Here is a 26,208-nt window from a genome sequence, read left to right as displayed (position 1 = left end):
CTGAGTTTTTTGCAGGCGGAAATTCTGCCTCAAAATTCCGTTTGGAAGTTTGAGGCAGATTTTCCTCTGCCTGCACGCCGATTTTCGCAGTGTTTTTCACCCGCGGCCATTGAGCAACGGGCATAAAACGCAGCGAAATACGCTTTCTCTGCCTCCCATTGATGTCAATGGGAGGTCAGAGGCGTAAACGCCCCCGAATATAGGGCTTGTCCCTTCTTTCTCCCGCATGACGGTTTTACCGCTCGCGGGAAAAAGACACCTCCCATTGAAATCAATGGGAGGCATTTTCGGGCCGTTTTTGAGGAGTTTTGCGGCGCGGTTTCTGCGTAAAAAAACTAGTAAAAAAACTCAGTGTGAACATAGCCTTATAGGTAGAAGAGCTCAGGGCTCAGTGCATCATCCTTATTTCATTTACAGGAATCAACTATACCTAAAATAGATTTTTCCATTTTTTCATCGAAAGTAACCACCAGCCACTGGGTCCATGGAGAATATGAAAATGAAATGTTTTACATCATTAGTTAATTTTTAATGAATGTATAAGAGATATCCTCAGGTATATATTGTATCAGTCTGGCCAGAGGTCGCAATAACACCTGGACAGACGTCATTGACGCCTCTACAGGCAATTTTAACCTTTGGAAACAGTCTCATGCGTATTTCTATGCACAAAACCTTTAACTGAGAAGCGCTACAGCGTGCAGCCGGGGAAGGAGAGCGAACAAGAAAGCGGATTACTTACAGCCAATGGTAGGCAGCGCCGAGGGCTAGTAAGGAGATTTCTCTTTGACAAGTGTAGACATCAGCCGATTGGTCTGTTTGGGCAGACTACAGGATAATGTACAGCGCAACCAGTGAAAAAATGAATGGTGAATTCCGCTGCGCAGTTATGCTCTGCTAGTGACTGGTAGTTGTACAGCACCAACCTGATAGATCACATTGCCAGTGCCACCCTCTCCCTATTTTCATCCCTCCCCGACTCAAGCATGGCGATAGAATTGTCCTCAGGCCCCATGCACACGACCGTATTTTCATCTATCTGTAAATACTGTCCGTAAATACAGATCCTTAGTCATCCATAACTTATCCATATATACGGAACGGTATCTGCAAATACGATCCGTAGTACATCCGTATTTGATTGGTACATACGGATCCGCAAGAAAAAGAGGGAGGCTGCAAATTATGTCACCAGAATGTCACCACCATCCGTAGCGTCCGTATTTACGGAAGCGCCCATAGGCTTCTATGGGAGAGTCCGTGACGTAATTATGGACAAGAATAGGACAGGTTCTATAACTTTTTCAACAGACACCCATCCGTAAAAATACGGAAAGATGTCTGTGACCAATAGAAATGAATGGGTCTGTAATTACGGTTCGTAATGACGGTCCATAATTACAGATAAAACATACGGTGGGTTTGGTGGGTATATAAGGTGTGCGATAGGCTGTCTGAACACATGTCACTCGTTGTTGCCACGGGTAAAAGGGGCGATTTATCAGACTTGCAAAAAGGGATGATTATTGGCTTTCGTGCCAAAGGTGGCAGTATTTCTCAAGCAGCGCAGTTTGTGAACTGTTCGTATGCTGCTGTGGTGAAATTGTATCGTCAGTGGACAAATTGGACTATTGGGAATAACAGAGGTGGAAGCTGCGGAGTACCACGTGCCATTGATGTGAGAGGTGAACGACGGCTATGAAGGTTCACAAGGGCCGAACTGCACGCTACAGTGGAGCAGCTCACCGTGAAAATCAACCAGGGGACTACCAGATGTGTGTCTAAGACAACAGTTCCGCGAACCCTACTGCGTACGGTGCTTCGAAACAGACGGATGGTCAATGCTCCTTTGCTAACAAAAGTGCATTACAACAAAAAAAGGCTTCAATTTGCAAGTAGTGTCGGAATTGGACCACCAATGATTGGCAAAGAGTTGCCTTCACCGAGGCACCGAGTTGCCGTTTGTCTTCCCTGGGGCAGATGGAATCCTCCAGCAAGACAATGCGACATGTCACACGGCTAGAAATGTCCGACAGTGGTTGGAAGAGCACGACCAAGACTTCCAAGTACTTCTTTGGCCCCCTAATTTTCCAGACTTGAACCCAATTGAGCATCTGTGAGACCCCCTCGATCCTCTTATTCACTCTATAGATCCTTCCCCACGCACCCTCCAGCAAATGTGGGATGCAATGCAGTCAGCATGGCTCCAGATACCTGAGACAACCTACCAGCACCTTATTGAGTCACTCCCAGCCGTCTAGCTGCTGTCCGTGCGGCACACGGCGGTTACTCTGGATATTAGCTGGTGGTCATAATAATGGGACTCGACTGTGTATATGTAGGGAAGATTTTTTTGCCATGCTTGAGTGGGAAAGAGATGACAATAGGGAGAGGGTGGCATTGGCAATGTGATCTACCACCCTCACCTAGTCCACTATGCTGCCCTTTTATTGTGAACCTGCATAAAACACGAATACAGCATATAAAGAGGTTATTCTATTTCATGAAGGACTTTATATTATTTTCAGACAAGATCACTTTACAGAATCTTGTTATGATAGTATAAGCAACGCGCATTTTAAAGGGTACCTGTGAGGATGTTTTAGGCCCCTAAACCGCCACCATGATGTAATACCATCCCCATACCCAGGCTCCTATTTTACCGATACAATCATACTGTAACTGTATAGGCAAAGTCAACCAGTAGAGTGTACGATGCTTTTTCTTCACAAGCTAATGGTGGTAGATGGTATGGTGCATGTTAGAGACGTTGCGCCTGTTTGCCCTCGTTAGTGAAGGGGATGTACCACTAGTGCCCTCTCCCATCGCTAGAAGGTCACCTGTGGTAAAATAGGCTTAGCATTGCCTCAATTGTCTATTTATGCATGGAAGAATTGTTAGAAGTTATAGTAATGTTTCCATGCATAAGTAGCGAGTTTTTAACACAGTTTATGCCTACGCAATATTATTTGAATTACTGTAAATTACGTATTCCTCCTTGGCAAAAAGCAAAAAAAAAAATACTCCTAAAAAATGCTAAGACGAGAATTTTAACGGGCTGGAAAATATGTAGTGCGACCTCTGAGTCTGGCCCTACTATATTGTATACACTACCGTTCTAAGGAGCCAGTCCGACACACAATATCTTGGATGAGGAAGGAATCAGACCTCACAAACAGGATGCAATGATCTGGCAAATATTCACTTCATCACATAGAACCTGTATAAGGCTCAAGTCCCTTCACAGGCGTCTTAAATATAGACAAATATTAAAGTAGAGGTGTAATCTGCGCCCACTAAACAGGCTCCTGTAGTGCCAATCAGAGAGCTAAAAATGTTGTTGCCACACACGCTACGCATATGCGATGGCCCCTCATCCCAAACTCGAATAACGACAACAGACGTGCCTGCCCGCTCCATTCACTTGCACTTTGCTGACATATAATTCCAGATGTCAGCACAGTGTAAGGGGAGTATCAGACTACTGCTTCCCCCAGATTGCCACTGGTGGTCACAATGACTAATGTTGGGATTGCAGTAAAAGAACGGAGGAAAGGATGTCAGGGCTGAATGTAGCTAGTCATCCTCCTACCGGGTGCTTTGTTCCCGCCTGACAAGCCGACCATCTAATGTGTATGGCGGTGTCCTGACGCTACCCCCGACTGCAGCTGTCAGGGGAGAAAATAGGAATTTAACACGTCCAATCCTTTTGTTTGCCAGGAGATATGCCGTTGCCACAGGAGTTGACTGAACGCATGCACGCATAGTTTAGCCGAGAGGGAATGTGTATGGGAGAGTCGGAAGGAATTGTTCGGCTGACGTCTAAAATATATGGCCAGCCTCTAGGCCCTTTTACACGGGCCTCGTTCCTGATCATTGCACTGTGTAAACAATGCAACGATCAACTCGTTCATCAGCTCATCCGCTCGTTTATGTAGCCTAAAATATTATCATTGTCGGCAGCACATCTCCCTGTGTAAACAGGGAGATGTGCTGCCAACATGACAGAAATGTATGGGGACGAGCGATAGGAGTAACGAGTGCTTGTCCCCATACTAGCTCCTTGTGAAAGCTGTCTCATTGATCAGCGCTCGTTTACACGGCCCACGTCAGGCCGTGTAAGAGGACCCTTAGTCACATTGTATACATCCATTGCTGCAATCATGACATTTGGTTATAATAAGTAAAGTCACTGGACAGCACATAGTAAGGCCTCATGCACACAGCCGTGCCCATAATCACGGCCCGCGATTGCAAGCACGACCGGCCGCCGACGCCCGTATGCCACTTTTTCGTGCCGTGCTCCCATACAAAGTATGGGAGCACGGGCCGTAAAATAAGAAAAATAGGACATGCTCCATAATTCCGGGCACACTTTTACGACACAGACATCTTTCCGTAGCGATACGGAAAGGTGTCTGCGGCCAATAGAACCGGGCGCGTCTGTATTGCAGTCCGCAATTACGGCGTTTTTTACGGTCGTGTGGATGGGGCCTAAGTGCAAGCATATCTAATATTCTCAATTTCATGGGACGTCTCCCATCAATGAAAATCTAATCTCTACAAGTTCACACCAGGGTTAGCACACATGGACTAGGCAGACAGGAAGGAATGCACTCTAGTAGAACACGCAATAATGGACAATTTACATTTATATGGTATCTGGAACTGAACTACTCTTATCACAAGCTGCACCCGTCTGAGGGAAGACTCAGCAGATCTAATAATAGTGGTTAATGGACCATGATGTAGTCATTTCCTCAGCAGACATAAGGACCTGACCACTGCCTGCCAAGAAGGAGCGCAAACAGAAGGTATATAGCTTAGAAAAGTTATATATAATATATTAGGAAATGTGATTAACATTCACATATATTAAGATAAACGTGTCTGGAGATTATCAGAACTGAAGATTTTTGGGATAGAATCATGGGGACATTTGTGTTTTTGTAGGCGATCAGTTATTTGCTGCCATTATAACTGAAATGAATACGGCCTACTAAAAGTTTCAGCACATAAAACTTCCTGCTTCACACAGACTAAATGTTTGTATAAAACGCCATGAATTTCAAGCATTTTGATTGCTTTTTTAAAAGGCGTCTTTTTAATTTGTAACATTTTGAACATAAGTTTTTTTCTGCCATTTTTGTAACTCCAATAGAGAATCCTACGGGAAAAATGTCAGAAAAAAACATACCTAGAGCATGCTGCGTTTAAAAAAAAATAACGCCATTGATTCCAGAAACATCACAAAAACACCTCAAACCAAAATTCTTTGTATGTAGTGTTTTCTATATTTCCCTATAGACTTAAACGAAACATCTATTTCCATTCATTACCATTTTCAAGATGTTTGTTTGCTGTCAGTGAATGTGAAAACTCTTGTTCATAGGCTGCAAATGATTGCATAATAATGCCTCATGCAAACGACTGTGTGTGCTGGCCGGGCCGAGACATATCCTATCTTTCCACTGAACGGAAAGCCGAGTCCGTTTTCACGGACCAGATTCACCCGCTAAGAGTGAATGGGTCCGTGAAAACTATCGGGTAACACTCGGAAGCCATGAAAAATGGCCCGAGTGGCACTCAGTCGTGCGCAACTGCACTAAGTCCTGCACACCGTTCAGAAGTGGATACAATTGTATCCAGTCTAGGCAATTCCCTGTAAACTAAACAGCCAGGATTCCAGACTGACACATTGTAGCAAACTATCAGAGAAATTTGATGTATTTAGGGCCTGTTTACATCAGTGTTGGTTTCCGTTTGGGGTTTCTATTAATCCATTCTGTCAGAGGAACAGATGAACGGAAAGCCGAACGGAAACTATATCTCCCATTTGAATTACTATTGATTTCAATGGCAATGCTTCCATTTCAGTTGGTTTCCGTTCCGTAAAGTTTCCTTTTTTTTTATAATGGAAACAATAGCGTAGTCGACTAAAAGAAGCCTTGCTTTGTGGGTTGTTTCTGTTGATGTCTATGAGATTTCTCAGTGTAGGAAACGATGGAAGTCGAAAAAAATTGTTAAATTGACACCTAATGGGTGGAACAATAAACTTTCGTTCTTTCATGAGAAATACATTTTTGGTGTACATCATTGACCAATTTACTGATTAACACGGGGAAGTTAGGGTAAGATTCTACATAGCGGCATCTGCATGCGGCCGAAAACCTCGCTCACTTGTGGTGGCCAATGGCCACACGATTTTGTGGGTCATTTGCAACCGCATGTGGGCAGGGTTTCATGCAGACACCGATAAGCAGGGCCATACCCTTAGGCTACATTCACACGAGCATGACAGATTTACGCGCGTAAATCTGTCCATGTGCGTTCCGTTATTGCATCAGTGTGCTTTGTGATTGGCATGTGTTTTTCACGCACTCGCAAAGCACTTCTTTTTATTTACTTTTTGTTAATGGAATTGATGTGAGATTAACGAGCATGTGCATCCGTGTTCGGTGAGTGGTTTTCACGCACCCATTGACATCAATGGGCACGTAGGTGCGTGAAAACCCACCAATATAGGACATGCAGTGAGTTTCACGCAACAGATTTTCGCTGCGTTTAAACTCACGCATGTGTGAACAGCCCCATTGAAATCACTGCGACTATTGCATTCATCTCAATGAGGCCTGAAGAAATCCATGCACATGCTGCAGAAATAAACCCATTCACTCGTTTGGTCGCAAATATTTCTACAACAAATCTGCCGCACATGAACACACTGGATCTATTCTCTGCGCTCAATAGCTCTGTATTAGCTCAATTTGACTTCACTAAAAAATTCACGGCCGATTTGCTTATGTAAAAACTGAAAAAGTGGGTGCAGTCACACGCGGCAGATTTTGTTGTAGAAATTTCTGGGACTGAAAATCTGTTCCATACATCTGAATGGGGTTGTTTCTGCAGTATGCGCATGGATTTCTGCAAGCCCCATTCAGATGTATGGGAAGGTTGCAGAAATGACTGCAACAATTTGTAGTGTGTGAATATATCCTTATTGGTAACAATAAGGCTGGATTCACACGAGCATGTTCGGTCCGTAAAATACGGAACGTATTTCGGCCACAGATCCCGGACCGAACACAGTGCAGGGAGCCGGGCTCCTAGAATCATACTTATGTACGATGCTAGGAGTCCCTGCCTCTCCGTGGAACTACGGTCCCGTACTGAAAACATGATTACAGTACAGGACAGTTGTCCCGCAGCGAGGCAGGGACTCCTAGCGTCGTACATAACTATTATGCTAGGAGCCCGGCTCCCTGCAGTGTGTTCGGTCCGGGATCCGCGGCCGAAATACGTTCCGTTTTCTACGGACCGAACATGCTCGTGTGAATCCAGCCTAAGGGTATGTTCACACGCAAACTCTAAAACATCTGAAAATACTGAGCTGTTTTCAAGGGAAAACAGCTTTTGATTTTCAGACGCTTTTTGAGCAATTCGCGATTTTTGCAGCGTTTTTTACAGCCGTTTTTGGAGCTGTTTTTCTATAGGGTCTCCAAAAACGTCCCAAGAAGTAACCTTCTTTTTCGCGGCCGTTTTTTTTCCCAAAACGGCCGCGTAAAAACGGCCTGTCGGAACAGAATGCCGTTTTTCCATTGAAATCAATGGGCAGATGTTTGGAGGCATTTTGCTTCCGATTTTTCGGCCGTTTACAGCCCGAAACACGGCCGAAAATAGGCCGTGTGAACATACCCTCAGGCCCCATGCACACTAACGTGCTTTTGCGGCCACAATTCCCCCGAAAATCCACGGGACAATTGCAGCCCCATTCATTCCTATGGGCCCATGCACACGACCGTGGTTTCCACGGTCCGTGCTTGGCCCAGGAGCCCGGAACGCAGAAAGAACGGACATGTCTTATTACGGCCGTGTTCTGCGGTCCAGGCTCCTAGGAAATAATGGACGCGGCCAAGTGCACGGCCCGCGATTTGCGGGCGGCTCGCGGGTGTCACTCCGCGGCTGACTGACCCGAAAATCACGGCCGTGCACATGGCTACGGTCGTGTGCATGAGGCCTAAGGGTATATTCATAATGCGGCCGTCCCATTCATCTGAATGGGACATGCAGAAATCAATGTACATGCTGTAGAAAGAACCTTAATCAAATGAATAGAGAGGAATTTCAGTCACAGAAATTTCTGCAACAAATGTGCCACATGGGAGTAATGAACAAGCTGCGCGTTGTAAAATCCACAGCGCACTGATTTTTTCTGGAGCATAAGTGTTTTTATTTAGCAAAATAGTTCAAATATTCCTTTTGCCTTTTAGAACTTATCCCATAAAAATAAATCCCTTTTAATAATATTTAATTTTAATAATAACGGACTGTCTTATCTCAGCTCCACACATACACATATACATAAATGTTCACGTATCTGGCAAGTCGCATACACCCCATACACAATGCTTCCTTTTAAGGCTTTATAGCTATGACTCGCTTCAATGTGAAAACATTTTACAACGCTCTGGACTCGCAGTTACACCTTAAATTAGAAATTCTAAAAATATTTCAAGTTCACGCTACTCCTCCAGCACAAACACCAGGGGAGGAATTTAAAAACTTTTCTACACCAGTTTTCAGGCATAGAAAAGTCGCAAATGGCTCAAAAGACATAAAAGACATAAAATTTAGACTTTTGATCCATTTCTGCCGTTCGTTAATTTTATAAAAGTGGATCTTAGCAAAAGGGATGGGGTCACCCGGGGCATTTGCTCAAATTTATGCCAGCTGCTGGCTGGCGTAGGTTTCAATCAGTGGCGCACGGTCAACCAAATTTATCAAGAAACGTGCGCCACTTAATAAATTTTAATCCATGATGTTTCCTATTAGGACATAACTAGGGTATGTTCACATGCTTAACAAAATACGTCTGAAAATACGGAGCTGATTTCAGAGAAAACAGCCTCTGGTTTTCAGGCATTTTTTAAGCTGAAAATGAAATTTGGAGCTTCTTTTGAGGCTTCTTTTCAGGCGTTTTTCATAGTGTTCAATGGAAAATCAGCTCCAAAAAATGCTTCAAGAAGTGACATGCTACGGCTGGGTTCACACAACCTATTTTCAGGCGTAAACGAGGCGTATTATGCCTCGATTTACGCCTGAAAATAGGGCTACAATACGTCGGCAAACATCTGCACATTCATTTGAATGGGTTTGCCGACGTACTGTGCAGACAACCTGTCATTTACGCGTCGTCGTTTGACAGCTGTCAAACGACAACGCGTAAATTGTCTGCCTCGGCAAAGAAGTGCAGGACGCTTCTTTGCAACGTAATTTGAGCCGTTCTTCATTGAAGTCAATGAAGAGCAGCTCAAGATTTACGAGCGTCACAGACGCCTCGCATAATACGAGGAGGAGCTTTTACGTTTGAAACGACGCAGCTGTTTTCTCCTGAAAACAGTCTGTCTTTTCAGACGTAAAAGACACTTATCGTGTGCACATACCCTACTTCTTTTTACGGAGCGTCTTTTTACGCTCCGTTTTTTTTAAACAGAGGCGTAAAAAGGGGCCCCGTATGAACTAAATGCTGTTTTTCCCATTGATTTCAACGGGCAGATGTTTGTAGGCTCCATTAGCCCGACGAAGGCCAAAAGAGTGTCTTTTTAGCCTCTGTCGGACTAGAATACGTCAAAATACCTTTATTTGAAGGATAGAGTAGCATAGTACAGTACGCTATTTCGATAAAAAAAGTATACCCCACTATTTATGTTTTTTAACATATGTGTTAAATGTGACAAATGGCACTGTACGGCATCCTCCACAAGTTTACGTTAAATGTTTACATCAAGGAGCTTCCCCAGAGTGGGAGTCCATGAGAAAAGCATCAGGTAGCGCTCGGCCTGGGAGTTCCGGCCCTGGGGAAGCTCCTGACGTCAATGTCTAGCACCCCGGGTAAAGCGCTTCAAATGCTCTGCCCAGCGACTCCGGAATTGTAAAGCTTTTCCAGGGCCAGAGCATCGGAAGGACTTGTAAAGCTCCAGACATCACTATCTATATATGGGGGATTCAGACAAATTATGCCTATACAGTGGAATATGTTGCAGCCTTCCGTCTGAGTTATACGCCGGGAGTCCTCCGATGTAAATTTCTGACAGAAGTAAGAAACGTGATGTCAACTAGGCCTCAGCTGAGCACCTATAGTCCAGTGGTACAGTTATTTTATCTACATAACATTACTGTATAGGGCCTTGAGTAAAGATGATTTTTTTTTTAAAACTTTGTCCAGACACTGAACCAGCAAGTGATACTAGGACACCAGCTCCAAAGCCTGCAGAATTCTAGATCAACTTCTTTATTCGAGCTGCAAAAATGTTGTTCAAAGGTGGACAATTGATTTAATGTTTATGAAAGCTGTTTTAGATATGAGTATAATAAGTATTTACTAAAGCACTGAAACATTGTAGAGTAGAGGTGACAGCACGTAAATCAGATGACCATCATAAATCTGTAGAAATGGCAGATGAGGAGAACTAGGTACAACAAATATAGGACAACTTATCACCTCTACAGTAGTACAAAGAGCCTGCCAGCATTAGTCACAATCAGTCACGACACAGGGCAAAAGATCCTTTGTGACCGTCAAAGACAAAGATAAAAATAGTTGCAATTTTCATGAAAGTAAATTTTTGGCGTTTTATAATCAATTCCAAAGCTCCATAAATGATTATTTAGCGTTTTATCTGTTGTTAATGGGATATATTACACTACACTGTAATGCAATGTTCTTTGGAACCTAGTCAGGGTTCCCCAGTTTTACAGTAACAATGAGGTCGTTGAATGGGTCCCCCAGGAGAGTAATCTTTTATTTCAGATGTTCCCCATGGTTAGAAATTACAGGTGTAATGTTTATTTAATACCATTAAAGGTGAAGTAAAATTCACTTGTTTCCTACATTTTGTGTCCACTTCTGTGTTTCGTTCAAAAAAACTGAGCCAAAGACTGCATTAAAACTGTAAGTTCCTGGCCTTAAAGGGTTTTTCCCATCAGAGACGTTTATGACATATCCATAGGGTATGTCATAAATGTAAGATAAATGCGTGTCCAACCTCTGGGACCCGCACCTGTCTCTAGAACGGGGTCCCCTAAACCCCGTTATAGCTTTTTGTGCTCACGCTGATTCCCGGCCACTTCCTGGTTATAATATGGTCGGGAGTTACGAAAACAGCGTAACTTGCTGAGCTACACTGTTTCCGTAGCTCCCATAGAACTCAATAGTAGTTACAGAAACAGCGTAGCTCGCATGCTATGTTGCTTCTGTAATTGCCATTCATTACTATGGGAGTTACGGAAACAGTATAGGTCAGCGAGTTACGCTGTTTCCATAACTCCCGACCATGTAATCAGTAAGTGGCCGGGAGGCAGCCAGAGTACAAAAAGCTAGAACGTGGTTTAGGGGGCCCCGTTCTAGAGATAGGTGCGGGTCCCAGAGGTGGGACCTGCATCTCTCTAACATTTATGACATATCCTGTGGTTTTGTCATAAATGTCCCGCATGGGAAAACCCCTTTAAGGTAGCACATTTCAGAGCCGTTCCCTATGAACTTTACACTTGTGCATAACCCAGCATCAGAGGGACAAATGGCCAACAATAGGACAGGAGCTAGTTGACATGGCGAAAAGCTAATATTGCCCGGGGAGAGGAGATGCAAGAGGCTACGCATTTGCCCTGGTGCAGCTGCTTCAGGGGAAATTTAATATTACACAACCCACATTCAAATTAATGGGAAACCATGAAATACTGTGCCAAGTCCTCCAGAGCATTTATATACTGGATTCTTTATTCGTCCCTTTCCTTAATTTTTTTTTTTTTAGAAAACTGTCCCAAAATTCTGAAAAGATATAGTACTGCCTGAAGCTCTAAAAGAATCCCATGATTTCAGAAAATGTGTGCATATAATATATTGTATGCAATTGATTTGCACTACAAATTCATGAGATCTATTCCCTATAATGAATAGTTGTGCAGCTTTCTAATATACTTTTCAATTCCTTGCCATTTTCAAGATCTTCACTTTTGGTCAATGAATGTAAACATTCATTGTTTACGGTCAGGGAGCTCGTACATTTTGGCGACTGTCGCGGGACCAACAGAAGGTGGTGTGGACTAACTGTGCAGCCAACGGATTTAGCAAAGGGCTAAACTGGAGAACGGAGTCTAAGGGATAGCTAGGTGTTCACTCTTTAACCTCCATATGTGGACTTGGCCGCTAGAATCCCCTGTTTACTACCCCCACAGTAGTCCCCATTGGCAATTGTCGACATGGACTGACGAGATGCAATAACAGCAGGTAAGATGTAGGATCCAAACTATAACGTAGCTCAGGGCAGGCAGAAGACGGTTGTCACAGTGAACATGAAAAAGGTCAGGGCAGGCGGTAGGCAGGCGAGGTCAAGTTCAGGAAGGGTCGGTAACATGTAATCCAAATAGAAAAAAACACAGGAGAGTTCTACTAGCAAGCTAGAGTATGGAACCTAATTTCTCAGGCAAAGAGCAATGTGGAAGTGTACCTTATGTGCCCGGGATAGTGGGGTGGATAATGGCGCACGCTGGCCTTTCAAGGGAAATCGGCGGGGGCTGATGGCTGGACAGGCGGCCATGATATTGACAAGCTGAAAATTAATTTTGACCTAGTTCTGCTCACACAGCGAATGTTAGTTACAATGTACACAATATGGCCAAAAGTATTTGGATACTTCACCAAACACCTACATGAGCTTGTGTTAATATGGAGTTAGGCAACCTTTTGTGGCTACAACAGCTTCCACTCTTCGAGGGAAGGCTTTCTGAAAGATTTTAGAATGTGTCTGTGGGAATTTGTGCCTATTCAGCCAAAAGAGCATTTGTGAGAACAGGCACTGATGTTGGATGAGAAGGTCTGGCTCGCAATCTCAAAGATGTTTGATGGGGTTGAGGTGAAGACTCTGTGCAGCCACCAGGGGTCTCAAACTCGGTTGGGTAAGTGGGCCACATATAGAAAAAATGTGAAGTTGACGGGCCGCATTACTTTCAAATTTGATACATTACAAAATTATTGTTAATTAATTAGTTATTTGAACTACTATAACAATACTACATTACTATAATAATAGCTCTAGGTTTAAACTCACCGGAAATTTGCGAGAGTTCTCCACGTGCTTATTTCAACAAAACAGTTTTGCAGTTTAAGTGTCGCTAAATGCAGTCCGGCAGCTCAGTTGACAGCGTTTGGCACACACACAAATGTCAAAATTAGGCAGCCCCTTTTTAGATCGTGCCACAGAGCCCTCTATAGATACTGCCACAGTGCCCTCTGTAGATACTACCACAGTGCCCTCTGTAGATACTACCACAGCGCCCTCTGTAGATGCTGCCACAGCGCCCTCTGTAGATGCTGCCACAGCGCCCTCTGTAGATGCTGCCACAGCGCCCTCTGTAGATGCTGCCACAACGCCCTCTGTAGATGCTGCCACAGCGCCCTCTGTAGATGCTGCCACAGCGCCCTCTGTAGATGCTGCCACAGCGCCCTCTGTAGATGCTGCCACAGCGCCCTCTGTAGATAATGCCACAGTGCCCTCTGTAGATACTGCCGTATATACTGCCACAGTGCCCTCTGTAGATAATGCCAAGGTGCCCTCTGTAGATGCTGCAACAGTGCCCTCTGTAGATGCTGCCACAGTGCCCTCTGTAGATGCTGCCACAGTGCCCTCTGTAGATGCTGCCACACACACCCCTTGTGGATAGTGCCACAGACACCCCCAGTAGATAGCTCTATTGGGGCTCCCTCTAGGAGTGGAATCCCCAGCCAGAGAGTTTACAACGCTTTGGCCAGGGATTCCTCTGCTGGAGGAGCCCCTAATGTCACTATTCATACACAGTGACGTCAGTGGATCCTACTGGACCAGAATGTGATGTCAGGGGCAACCCCAGAGCCGGTGTCCCAGAGCGGAGCACTAGTATAGGCTTTGCTCCGAAACTCTGGGGAAGCAACTGACATCAGTGTCCATATATGGACAGTGATGTCAGGGGCTTGCCCAGAGCTGGAGTCCCGGAGCAGAGCCGCTTCTAGCACCCTGCCTGGGATTCCAGCTCTGCTCCTGACATCACTGTTCATATAATCGACAGAGATGTCAGGGGCAACCCCAGAGCTGGAGTCCCGGGCAGAGCGCTACTGGCGCTCCTACTGGGACTCCATCTGTGCTCCTGACATCACTGTCCAGCTCTGGGGAAGCCCTAGACATCGCTGTCCATATGTGGACAGCGATGTCAGGCGATTCCACAGAGTCCCGGAGCAGAGTCTATGCTAGCACTTTGCCCGAGACTCCGCTCTGCGGGAGACCCTGACAAAACTGTCCATATATGGACAGCGATGTCAAGGAATTCCACAGAGTCCCGGAGCAGAACACATACTAGCGCTCTGCCCGGGACTCAGGCTCTGGGGAAGCCCCAGACATTGCGTGTCCATTCATGGACAGCGATGTCAGGGGATTCCACAGAGTCCCGGAGCAGAGCCGATACTAGCGCTCTTCCCGAGACTCTGCTCTGTGGAAGACCCTGACAAAACTGTCCATATATAGACATCGATGTCAGGGAATTCCACAGAGTCCCGGAGCAGAACCTCTACTACCGCTCTGCCCGGGACTCCGCTCTGGGGAAGACCCTTACAAAACTGTCCATATATGGACAGCGATGTCAGGGAATTCCACAGAGTCCCGGAGCAGAGCCTATACTAGCGGCTCTGTGTCCCGCGGGCCGCAGATGACAGCCTCAGTGGCCGCATGCGGCCCGCGTGCATGAGACCCCTGCTCTACACCAAACTCTTCAAATCATGTCTTTATGAAGCTTGCTTTTTTGCACTGGGGCACAGTCATGCTGGAATAGGTAAGTGCCTTTCCCAAACTCTTGCCATATAGTTGGAATCATATAATTGTGTCAAATGTATTTTGCATGCTGAAACATTAACATTAACCCTTCACTGGAAATAAGGGGCCTAATTCAAACCCTGAAAAACAGCCCCAGACCGTTATCCCTCTTCAGGCAAATTTTCCAGCAGACACTATGCATTCTGGTGGTAAGCCTTCTGCTGGCATCCAGCAAACACAGATTCATACATCAGGCTGCAAGAAAGTGAAACATGATTTGTCACTCCGGAGAACAGGTTTCCACTACTCCAGATTCCAGTGACGGCGTGCATTACATGCTTCAACACGTGGCATTGCGCATAGTGAGCTTAGGCTTGTGTGCTGCTGAAGCCCATTTCATGAAGCTCTGGACGCATGGCTCCTGTGCTGATGTCACTTCCAGAGGCAGTTTGGAACTCTGTAGTGAGTGATGCAACAGATAGGCGTTTGTTAGGGTTTGTTCACACTACAGCGTCCGTAACGGCCGAAATTACGGGGCTGTTTTCAGGAGAAAACAGCCCCGTCATTTCAGCCGTAACGGCATGTGCAGGCGCTTGAACGCCACGTCCAATACGGACGTAATTGGCGCTGCTTTTCATTGGTGTCAATGAATAACGGCTCCAATTATGTCCCAAGAAGTGACAGGACACTTCTTTGACGCGGGCGTCCTTTTTACGCCCCGCTGTCAAAAGGCGGGGCATAAAAAAATGACCGTCTGAACAGAACATCGTAAGACCCATTCAAATGAATGGGCAGATGTTTGCCGACGCTATTGAGGCGCATTTTCGGACGTAATTCGGGGCTAAAACGCCCGAATTACGTCCGTAAATAGTGTGTGTGAACATACCCTTACGGGTTGACGTGTGGTTGTGGCTGAGCTGTTGTTACTCCTAGACGCTTTCACGTCACAATAATAGCTCTTAAACTTGACCAAGGCAGATCTAGCAGATCAGAAATTTCACAAACTGACTTGTGGCAAAGGTGGCATCCTATGACAGAGCAACGTTGAAAGTCACTGAGCTCTTTAGCATGGCTGTGTGCTTGATTTTATGCACCAGTTTGCAATAAGTGTCGCTGAGTCATCTGAACTCAATAATTAGGACTGTCCATATACTTTTGGCCACATAGTGTATCTCAGTGTAAGTGATTCCCTGTGCACTAAACAAAACAGCAACACAAATATCTCTCCTGTCCTGAACTCAAGGCAGATAGCTTTAACCTACACTGAGTAAGCAGTACAGTATGGGGTTTTAGGCCGGGTTCACACGTAGCATAAATACTGCGGATTTCGTTGCGGAAAATCCACAGCCTGAGTCCTTATTCACACGGACGTGTCCGTTTTGCGCGCGCAAAAAAATGCTGCATTTTGCGCGCGCAAAAGGTCCGTGTGGTATCAGCATATGGTGCGTGGCTGCGTGATTTTCACGCAGCCGGCATCATTATGACACTCTGTTTTTATGTTTACAAACAGAAAAGCACGAAGTGTTCTGTTCTCATTCATTTATTTTACTATTGTAGCGCGCATCACGTGCGGCACCCGGAAGTTGGGCTGCAGGACGGCAGAGGGACGCGTCGCCATGGCTGTGGGTACATATGATATTTTTGCAGTTTGTCGCAGCGGATATTCCGGACAAAAAACTCCACCACAATTTGATGCGGTTTTTCAGCCACAATTCCCTGCGGCGATCAGGGCAGATACAGATACACTGTGTGCTTTTAACTGCCCTGTGTGAACATACCCATACCCTTATCCAAGCAGAGATATTGAATGATTTTTAATTGAAACACAATGGATCTAGTTTATCAAAACTGTCTAACAGAAAAACTGGCCTTGTTGTACATAGCAACCAATCACAGTGTAGCAAATTTAGGAATGAAAGCGGAGCTCTGATTGGTTGTTATGGGCAACAGGTCCAGTTTTTCTGTTAGACCGAGGTCCAAAGTTATTACCAAGTTGTGTAACTTTTCCTATAAACCCATTTATGTATACATTAATGGGCCCCATGGATCAAGTCTCAACTTTCATTTAGTAAACTGCACTGGAAAACAATGAAGCCTGGACTCTGATTGGTTGTTATATACAACAAGCGATATATCTCTTAGTCCCCATGTCCACAACCATGAAAAATCTCCGTAATTGTGGATCGCAATACGGTTCGCAATTACGGACCCGCCCGGTTCTATTGGCCGCGTACACCTTAGGTATCCGTGCCGTAGAACCGTGCCGGGAATTATGGAGCATGTTGTACTTTTAATTTTTTACGGGTCGTGCTTTGTATGGGAGCACGGCACAAAAATGCGGCCCGCGGGCATCAGCGGCTGGCTGTGCCCGCAATCGCGGTCCGTGATTATGGGCACGGACGTGTGCATGAGGCCTTACATAGGTTGAAAAAAGACATAGGTCCATCAGGTTCAACCTTTCTCAATAAATTATCCGTCATTCTTTGTTTGATTTACTATAACCCTCAATGCCATTCGTCAGTAAATAATCATCTAGACTTTTTTTAAATGCTGACATAGTATCTGCCATCACTACTCCTGGGGAAGGGCATTCCATAGCTTGACCACTCTAACTGTAAAGAACCCTTTTCTATATTGATGTCTCTGAGACACTTTTACGACAACATGGCAATCGATCAGTATGTAAAATGGGGATCATAGAAAACAGAGATAGGGCCTTATTTATCAAAACTGTTTAACATGAAAACTGGCCTTGTTTTCCAGAGCAACCAATCACAGCACAGCTTTCATTTTACCAGACAAGTTAAAGAAATAGTTCTAAATTGGTTGCCTTGGCACATTTTCATGTTAGATGGTTTTTATATATCTCTCCACCATCATGGAGGGTGTTGTTACATAGTCACTTCTCATTGGAGCTCTGTAATAGTCTAGTAGAGTGAAAATGACATGAATGGAAAATGCAGTGCTGGGTGTAGCACGTCTCTACTATTACGCTATACTACTTCCCCTTTACAGTGTTTTGTGACGAAGGACCAGATGAATCATCATGATAGCTAGACCACTTTTATTCTATTCAATATCTAACACAGTACTTACTATTCTATGGACCATCATGAATATGAAAAGTCAATTAAGGGCTTCAATCCATTAATAAAACTTGCATTTAAAAGAATGGCTCGATTCAAATATGTATTATATACCTCTAGTAACATTCACAAGAAAATATAATAATTCGGCAGGAAATTTTCAACACTAGCCACTGCCATAGCCAGATCAGGGAGGAAGGATTTCCTTTGCGTGTCAAACTTCCTGCTTTCCCCCTTAAATTAAATCGCCAGTCAATACAAATCGTAGAAGGATAACCAATGTAGCCACCATCACCCATCTTTGCCTGGATCTGGAACGGAAAACCTGCCTCATTATGACAGACGGCAGAATTGACTTTCAGAAATCTAGGAAAGTTCTGTGACAACCAAGCTGTAACAGTAGCCGTATTGGTTGTACAGGTTAATAATATAGAAAAGGAAAAAAATTGAACATGATAAAAAAAATATTAATGGAAGATGTCAGGGGAGGGGGAGATAAGCAGCCACCGGACATCTCTTATTCTGTGTAAATTGGGTGAAAGGATAAGACATAATAATCCAAACTATTCAATCAGATCCAACCCGTAGGCCCACAGCGTATCGAAATAATTCACGTCATAACTGTTGGGGCGCTGCATCGTGGACTGTCGTCCAATGGTGGAATTCCCCTTTATAAGAGGCGAATAGGAATCCAACATTTGGACTACACATAGAGCGCCACAAGTCTTGCTCTCTGTCATTCCTCCATAGCAGCACCTTCATCTTTTTCCCAGATTTTCTTGAAGGTAGCGGTAATGTGGAGCAATCTAAGCTTTTAAAATAGTTCCTACTGGCTAAAGACAAATAACCGCAAAAAGGTCATATGCAAAAGTAAACAGTTCCTTCACCTAGAGAATAACTGAGCTGGGTCACAAGTCACAATCAGCTTGAAGCAATGTGGAAAAGCTGGAATTTCTGGTGACTAAAGATTTCACACAAACCCGCTGCCTGCCATGTGCATAGCCACGAGCAAAGGCCAATTCCAGTATTCTCCACTTCTATGTAAATAATCTGCACACAGGACCATAGAAGGGAGAACGAACAAGTACACATTCCACACTGCCCACAAACAACTAAGAGCCTGTTTACATCAGCGTTGGCTTGCCGTTCCGGGGTTCCGTCTGAGGTTTCCGTCGGGTGAACCGCGCAACGGAAAGTCAAACTGAAACCACAGCTTCTGTTTCCCTCACTATTGGTATCAATGGTGACGGAAACATTGCTAATGGTTTCCTTTCGTCACCATTCCGGCAGGTTTCCGTTTTTCCGACTGAATCAATAGCGTAGTCGACTCCGCTATTGATTCCGTCGTTAAAACGGAAACCTGCCAGTAATGTTTCCGTCACTATTGATATCAATAGTGACGGAAATGGAAGCTGTGGTTTCAGTTTGACTTTTTGTTGCGCGGTTCACCCGACGGAAACCTCAGACGGAACCACGGAACGGCAAGCCAATGCTGATGTGAACAGGCCCTAACTTGTATCACTGAGTAAATATGGCTTTAACAACATAGGATCACTGGACATGTTCAAATAATTTATTGGGGAATTATAGAAACCCCAATATATATATATATATATATATATATTCAGTATCAGAGGCGCTGAATTTACAAGATGGATAATTCCCATCAGAAACTCGCACGGATTCAGCAAATTCCAGCAATATTATCTTACAAATCAGCAGAATACAACAGTAGATACAGTCTGCACTCTGTACTGTCTATTGACCTGCAGACATAAAACAGCATGACTCAGGGTATGTTCACACGGCAACGCCAAATACGTCTGAAATTGAGTGCACGTGTTTTTCGCGGCATCAATTACGGACGTAATTGGAGCTGTTTTTCAATGGAGTCAATGAAAAACGGCTCCAATTACGTCCCAAGAAGTGTCCTGCACTTCTTTGAGGCGGGCGTCTTTTTACGGTCGTGTGCATGAGGCGTAAAGGGAGATACTGAGATATGAATATATTAAGGAATTGCTGTGTGTGCAATTCCCCAAATGGGCTACTGCAGGTTCCCCTTTATGTGTACAATCCCTCTGCTTAGCCTCGGTTTACACCTGCGTTGGTGTGTTCCGTCATTCTGCTCCGTCAGAGCAGCAGAACAAGGGAATAATGGAACCAATAGTTCCGTTGCTCAACGCATAACCGCCATTTTGGATGGAATTTTGAACGGAGCATCCAAAGCATATGGGAACACAGCCCTAGCCTGAAATGTGTCTAGCCCTAGCCTGGAACATATTACTTGGTTTATGCTTTCTTCCGGGACATGCTTCCATATGTCATAAATGCATTTTTGGGGCAACATTGTGTAAAAGACGTTGTCACATTTCTAGTTCAGTCACATCTGCAAATGGTCCCCCATATTGAGGTATTGTGTATCACATGTGCTGCAGATGACAAGAAAGCTGCATTTATTAGGAAGTGATGTACATGGTGAATGAATGAAATAGTTATACATTAAAGGGAAAGATATAGAAATATTATATGACCGGAAATGCCCTTTGTGTTGAGTAAACACATATTGTGGTCTCGCCAGTCGCCCAGTGAGACACTTCCAGCGTTGTTAAGGCCCAGGAGTGTATTTTGCACACATATGACCCACTTATGTCTGATAATGATAAAAAAGAACAGCAATATTTGTCACAGATTCCGTGCCAGTAGTGGCAGCGATGCAGATGTACAATTACATACTGTATATTGAGGGGGGCCCATGATGGAGCCTTTTCTTGGGGAAGTAAACAAAGATTGCGGTTCAGTGAAAGGGGTCATCCCCTATAGACAACCTCTTTCTGTTAGACGGCGTCCAGCTGATCCTGGGGGATACATAGCCACTAGATGCAAAGTGTTAATATCCCCCTATAGGATCCACTATATGAAATCAATGGTCATATGGTATAGGACAGATCGATATGAATTCCAATAGGTTTACTTTGCAAGATAAATGAAAAATGTTTTAATAGATATATAGAATACAGTCCCTACAAGTATCTGTTATTATCCAAGCGTAAAACATGACAATGACGGCCACTGAACCTATAACATCAGCGGGACCATCATATAGAACAGCAGATTTGCTCATTTCCTGTCACTGCACTTCCTGTTGAACGACACCATCCTGTGCAATGCATTCACAACCAGGTTATTTCCTATTACCAGGAAGTGTTATGATAAAATATCCAGCTACAATGCCATAATGCGGCTACACTGCTCGGGATTGGAACCTCAATGTTCGGATTGGGGGTCACACCATCTGCAAAGCAATGAGTCCGACTTGGCTTGCCAGCCTTTAATAGCCACCTGCGCCCACCGGCATTGCAGAATAAGGACTTTTTATAGGAGCTTTCATTTAAAAGACCATCATTATGACAGATCTCTTTATATTAAGCTGGTGTGTGACATTGCGCCCGATAAATCCCCCACCCCAAACTACCAAGCAAGGGGGCTGTAATAAAGTAAGCATTGTATGTTAAGCAGTGCATCCCTCTTGGTTGAAAAAGATGACATGACCAGATCCACAGGTCCGCAGAATCTTGCAAAGGATTTCCTTTTTTGTTCCAAATCAGTCCGAGTACATGAAATAATTGTAAGGGTATGTTCACACGGCTTATTTTCGGCCATTTAAACGGACGAAAAATCGAAAACAGAACGCCTCCAAACATCTGCCTATTTATTTCAATGGGAAAAACAGTGTTCTGTTCCGATGGCCCGGTTTTTTACGCGGCTATTTTGAAAAATGTCCGCGTAAAAAAACGGCCGTAGAAAAGGTGCATGTCACTTCAGTCGTTTTTGGAGCCGTTTTTCATTCACTCTATAGAAAAAACAGCTCCAAAAATGGCTGCTAAAAACGCAAGTTGCTAAAAAAAATGGCTGAAAAACAGACGTTGTTTGCTAAGCGTGTGAACATACCCATGTTCAGACGTGGCGGAATTTTTCCGCTGCAAATGTTGGTGCAGATTTGGGGCAATTACGCAATGAATCTGCAGCAACATTTGCATATTTGACAGGTAATTCAGACGTTGCAGATATCACAGCGGACTTGTTACAGATTTAGTTTTTGCATTGCAAAGGCTGAAATTCGCAGTGAAATTCCGCTTCTTCTGCGCAATGTAATGAGCATTCTGCGGAGGGAAAATTCTGCACATCAGCCTGATTTCCGCACAGTTATTTTCTGCAACGTCTGAACTAACTTTCCTAAAAATGTATAGAAACAAATGTAAAAAACGGCCGCTGCAGAATTCCACTGCGGACTGTCCGCAGCGGAATTCAACAGCAATTCCGCCACGTGTGAATGTGCCCTAAGGGTAGAGAACAGCCTCTGATTTTCAGCCGTTTTTGAAGCTGAAAGATTTTTTGAGGCGTTTTTTCAAGACATTTTTGGAGCTGTTTTTCCATTGACACAATGAAAAACAGCTCCAAAAACGGGGCGTTTTTTTATGCGTCTTTTTTTTAAAAGGCGTAAAAAAACCGCCCCATCTGAACGAATCTCCATTTTCCCCATTGAATTCAATGGGCAGATGTTTTTAGGCATTGAGATATGGGCTTTTAAAGGCGTATTTCTAGGTGTTTACGTTTACGTTTACACTGAGAACTCAGCGTGTGAACATACCCTAAGGCCTTATTCACACGAACATGTCCATCTTGCGCGCGTAAAAACTTTGCGTGTGACATCTGTGTATGGTGCTTGTCTGTTTTTTACGTCAGCAAAATAAACTGAAGGAGGTGGTTTTCTTTTTCTCATCATTTCTTTAGCAACTGTTGCGTGAATCACGCACAGCACACGGATGTGCGTCCGTGTGTTGTCCGTGATTTTCAAGCACCTGTTGACTTCAATGGGTGCGTGATGCGCAAAAAACGCGCAAGTATAGGACATGCAGTGAGTTTCACACAGCGGACACACGCTGCGTGAAAAACACTGAACGTCTGAATGGCCCCATGTACTTGCATAGGTCCGTGTGACGTGCGTTATTTTCACGCGTAACATGGACGTGAAATACGCTCGTGTGAATTAGGCCTAATGCTGCACATGTGCATCTTAGGTTCTGTTGACATCTGTGCTGAGGAGCCTCTGTCAGGGTTCCGTTGAGGCTTTGGTCACTTTGACAGCAATAATAGAGCAACGTGCAGCTCTATTCTTGTCATTAAGATGAAGGTAACAGATAAAATCCCAATGGACCTTATTATAAGGGTAAATTCACACATAGCATAAATACTGCAGATTTCCCGCATCCTAAGTCATCTGATGTTTCTAGTACAGCATTATGGCTTCCAGTATAAACAGACTCCGACACCAGTGTGAACAGAGCCTTGGTGGTTTAGAAGAATTGAAATATGTAAACGGGCCCCAAAAAGAGATCTACGTTAGTAAAATAAATTCTAAGATTATCTGAGATCTTTTGGGACTACTGCAAAAATGTGCCACTTTTTTTATGTCAGTTGCAGATTCTGAACCTAGACCTGACCATGCATGGTGCAATTTTGCTGAAGGTGCGATAACGAGTGATGAATTTACCCTTCATACAAACAAGCTTTTCCAAACGACTAAAGTAAAAGCTACGATGTTACATATAATCAGAATAAATGATAAAATAGCTAAAAAAAATGGTTTTATCTGATCGTTGCCGCAATTGTAATTCTGATCTGTGCCAGCTTATGACCTGCTGTTGATGCCTAATGCCAGTGACATTTATAGGCAGAGATTTTTCCACTGCCCTAAGAGAGACCCCGAATCCCAGTCCCTCTTGTACGTGGTGCTCAGACAGTACAATAAGTGCCATATTTGGTCAAACTACTGAAATAACCGCTCAGAATTACAACATGGAACTCCGGCCTAAGCAATTTCTGACTGTGTTCCTCATTAATTATCACTATGTATACATATATTTACTGACAGCTTTCCACAAAATGATGGACTCACGTGTTGCCTTCATGCCGCTCCTAAGTACATGTTGTAAAACTCACATAAAAGTGACCTTGTTGCTCATATTAACCAATCAAAGCTCAGCTTTCACTTCTCCAGTGTAGTTTGAAAAATAAAAGCTGTAGTCGGATTGGTTGGGCACTTTTTGTCTGAGACAGTTTAGCTATGTGAGGTCCACTGTGCCTCATAGGAGAGGAATACTTCAAGGACTTTAATCTGGGACTTGAAGTCTGAAGATTTATTTAGGCCTCTAGATTTGACACATCCTAAATCAACATGACCAACCTCTTACAACGATGTAAGATGTGGGTCTCTTGCTTTACTGTGCCTGTGACCCTTACAAGATGTCCAACTTTGCACGTGGCCTCCTGAGGTCCAAACTTTCAGTTGGACATCATTGGTACAGAAGGGACCTATAAAGACACATTTCAAGAACTGTCATGCTGATAGATTCCTGAAGATGAATATGAGCTCTATGATATCAAGTGATGTTTGTGTGAGCCCTATACATGTGCGGTATCACCAGTATTAACCACAACACTACACAAAAGACACAAATGTTCTATTACCACCGTCCAGACACGCAATGACAACAACTGCACATTAGCGTTCTTCTCTACAACATTGTAATGTGTCTAGTCAGAGGATACATCAGTGCAAGACAACCCCAGACTATTCCGTCACTGTCACATCCCAACCAGCCATGTGACAAGTGCCATCAACATGTCTCAGTAACTATAAATTACCCTGAATCTAAATTTAAAAAAAAAAAAACAGGCAGCCGCCCTGGCAGGCCTTCTAATCTTATGGCCTTACATCATCTCTTCCTTCAGAAGATCACTGGGTCACACATGAAATAAACCCAACAATGCCTGCCATTTCAATAGACTGGCACCAATAATAGCTACACCCCATGATAAGGCCTAATACAATGTAGAGATAGCAGAGCATGTAAAGGGCCAGTCACACATAGCTAGACAATAGGGTGCCCAGCTCCACATACCCATCAGATTCCTGAGCTTCCCAGCTGATGCTACCACCCATGGCTATGGTGCCCACTTCCCACTTGTGGGCAGAAGTCTCGCACTCTGGGAGACTTGTTGATGGGTATCATGTACCACTCACCTAGGGTCTTGACCGCGATCTGCTTGGTGAGAGGTGGGGGCAGGTTGATGCACACCAGGTCCACATCTTGGTGCAGTAACACGTCGTCGATGCGGTTGGTATAGAAAGGGACACTCATTTCCTTGGCGAGCTCCTCAGCCTCCTCCTGCGTCCTGCCCCATAAAGCCTTCACAGAGAAGCCCTCGTCTTTTAGCAAAGGGATGATCACCCTGGATGTCAGGCTGGTGCCAAACACCCCTACCCCGGGCAGCATGGCTGATCAGGATAACAGAGCGGATCTCCTCCAGCAGAGCACAATGGCAAGGTGCAGCAGGAAGCACCAATCAGTCTCATGCAGAATTACAAATACACAGGCATCAGATGCCCACCCGTTGGAGATCAGTGATGCCTACTGTATGCCCCCCTCACCTCTCCGGCTGGAGGGGCCAAGCTCTTCCCTCCATGTCCAGCTCATGCCAGGATCTTGCAGACACCCTGCTTCCCTCGCCTCTTCTCATCAAAGGACAATGCGATCCCAGGGGAGAGCTGCAGGGAGGTAAAATGGCCGGAGACGGCAGAGAAGAGCGTGAGGGCAGTGCCAGTATCTCAGCTTGGCATACAGACTATCCTGGGCTAGCCTCAGTGTGCAGATCCGGCAGCACTAGTAGCCTTCTGCCATGATCGCAGGCTTCCCCTCTTCATTGCTGTGATACAGGGAGTGGGTGGAGACAGCTGCTGTCACCTAATGTGTGTGTGTTTTCCTGCAACGCCCTCTCCCGAGCTTCACCCGCCATTGGCTATTGCTAAGGTGACTTGTTAACCCTTGAAGTCCCCTGGCAGGACCTACTTGATTCAGGATTTCTGAATTGGTCCAAGATGCTACTGCCTGGTACAAGTGCCCACATGCTGGTTGTGTGTGCCTATGGATCTACAAGGTGCCTATGCCAGGCTTCCTTGTGCAGTGTGATCAGCATGGCATCTCATCTACATTACAATAACATGGCACATACAAAGAGACAGGCGTGCCTGTATACAAATGCAGAAGAAGAGTAAATACCAACTGCCCCCACCATTATCTATTGTACTTACACCTAAGCTGGGAAAGACCAATAGACATTTAAATAGGAGATCCAGTTACACAGCAATCCCCACATCTGCAGATAATAGCTATTATTTTCTTCCCATGTCTACAATTGGCCTGTCTGATATATAGCAATTAAAG

General features: G+C 44.5%; 1 protein-coding gene across 1 annotated transcript in view; it reads right to left on the bottom strand.

Annotated features, from left to right (window-relative positions):
• The window catches only part of GFOD1 (Gfo/Idh/MocA-like oxidoreductase domain containing 1), an 82,805-nt gene extending 57,059 nt beyond the window's left edge, over positions 1-25,746 (bottom strand). Inside the window, exon 1 of the mRNA XM_075828424.1 lies at positions 25,008-25,746. Within this exon, the coding sequence (XP_075684539.1) occupies positions 25,008-25,260 (253 nt within the window). The 5' untranslated portion in view covers positions 25,261-25,746. The remainder of the gene's footprint in view (positions 1-25,007) is intronic.
• Between the last annotated feature and the right edge of the window lie 462 nt (positions 25,747-26,208).

The sequence above is a fragment of the Rhinoderma darwinii genome, chromosome 5, assembly GCF_050947455.1.
Source record: "Rhinoderma darwinii isolate aRhiDar2 chromosome 5, aRhiDar2.hap1, whole genome shotgun sequence".
Classification (NCBI taxonomy): domain Eukaryota; kingdom Metazoa; phylum Chordata; class Amphibia; order Anura; family Rhinodermatidae; genus Rhinoderma; species Rhinoderma darwinii.
The sequence above is the reverse complement of the archived record's forward strand: the minus strand, read 5'-3'. Positions and strand labels throughout refer to the sequence as shown.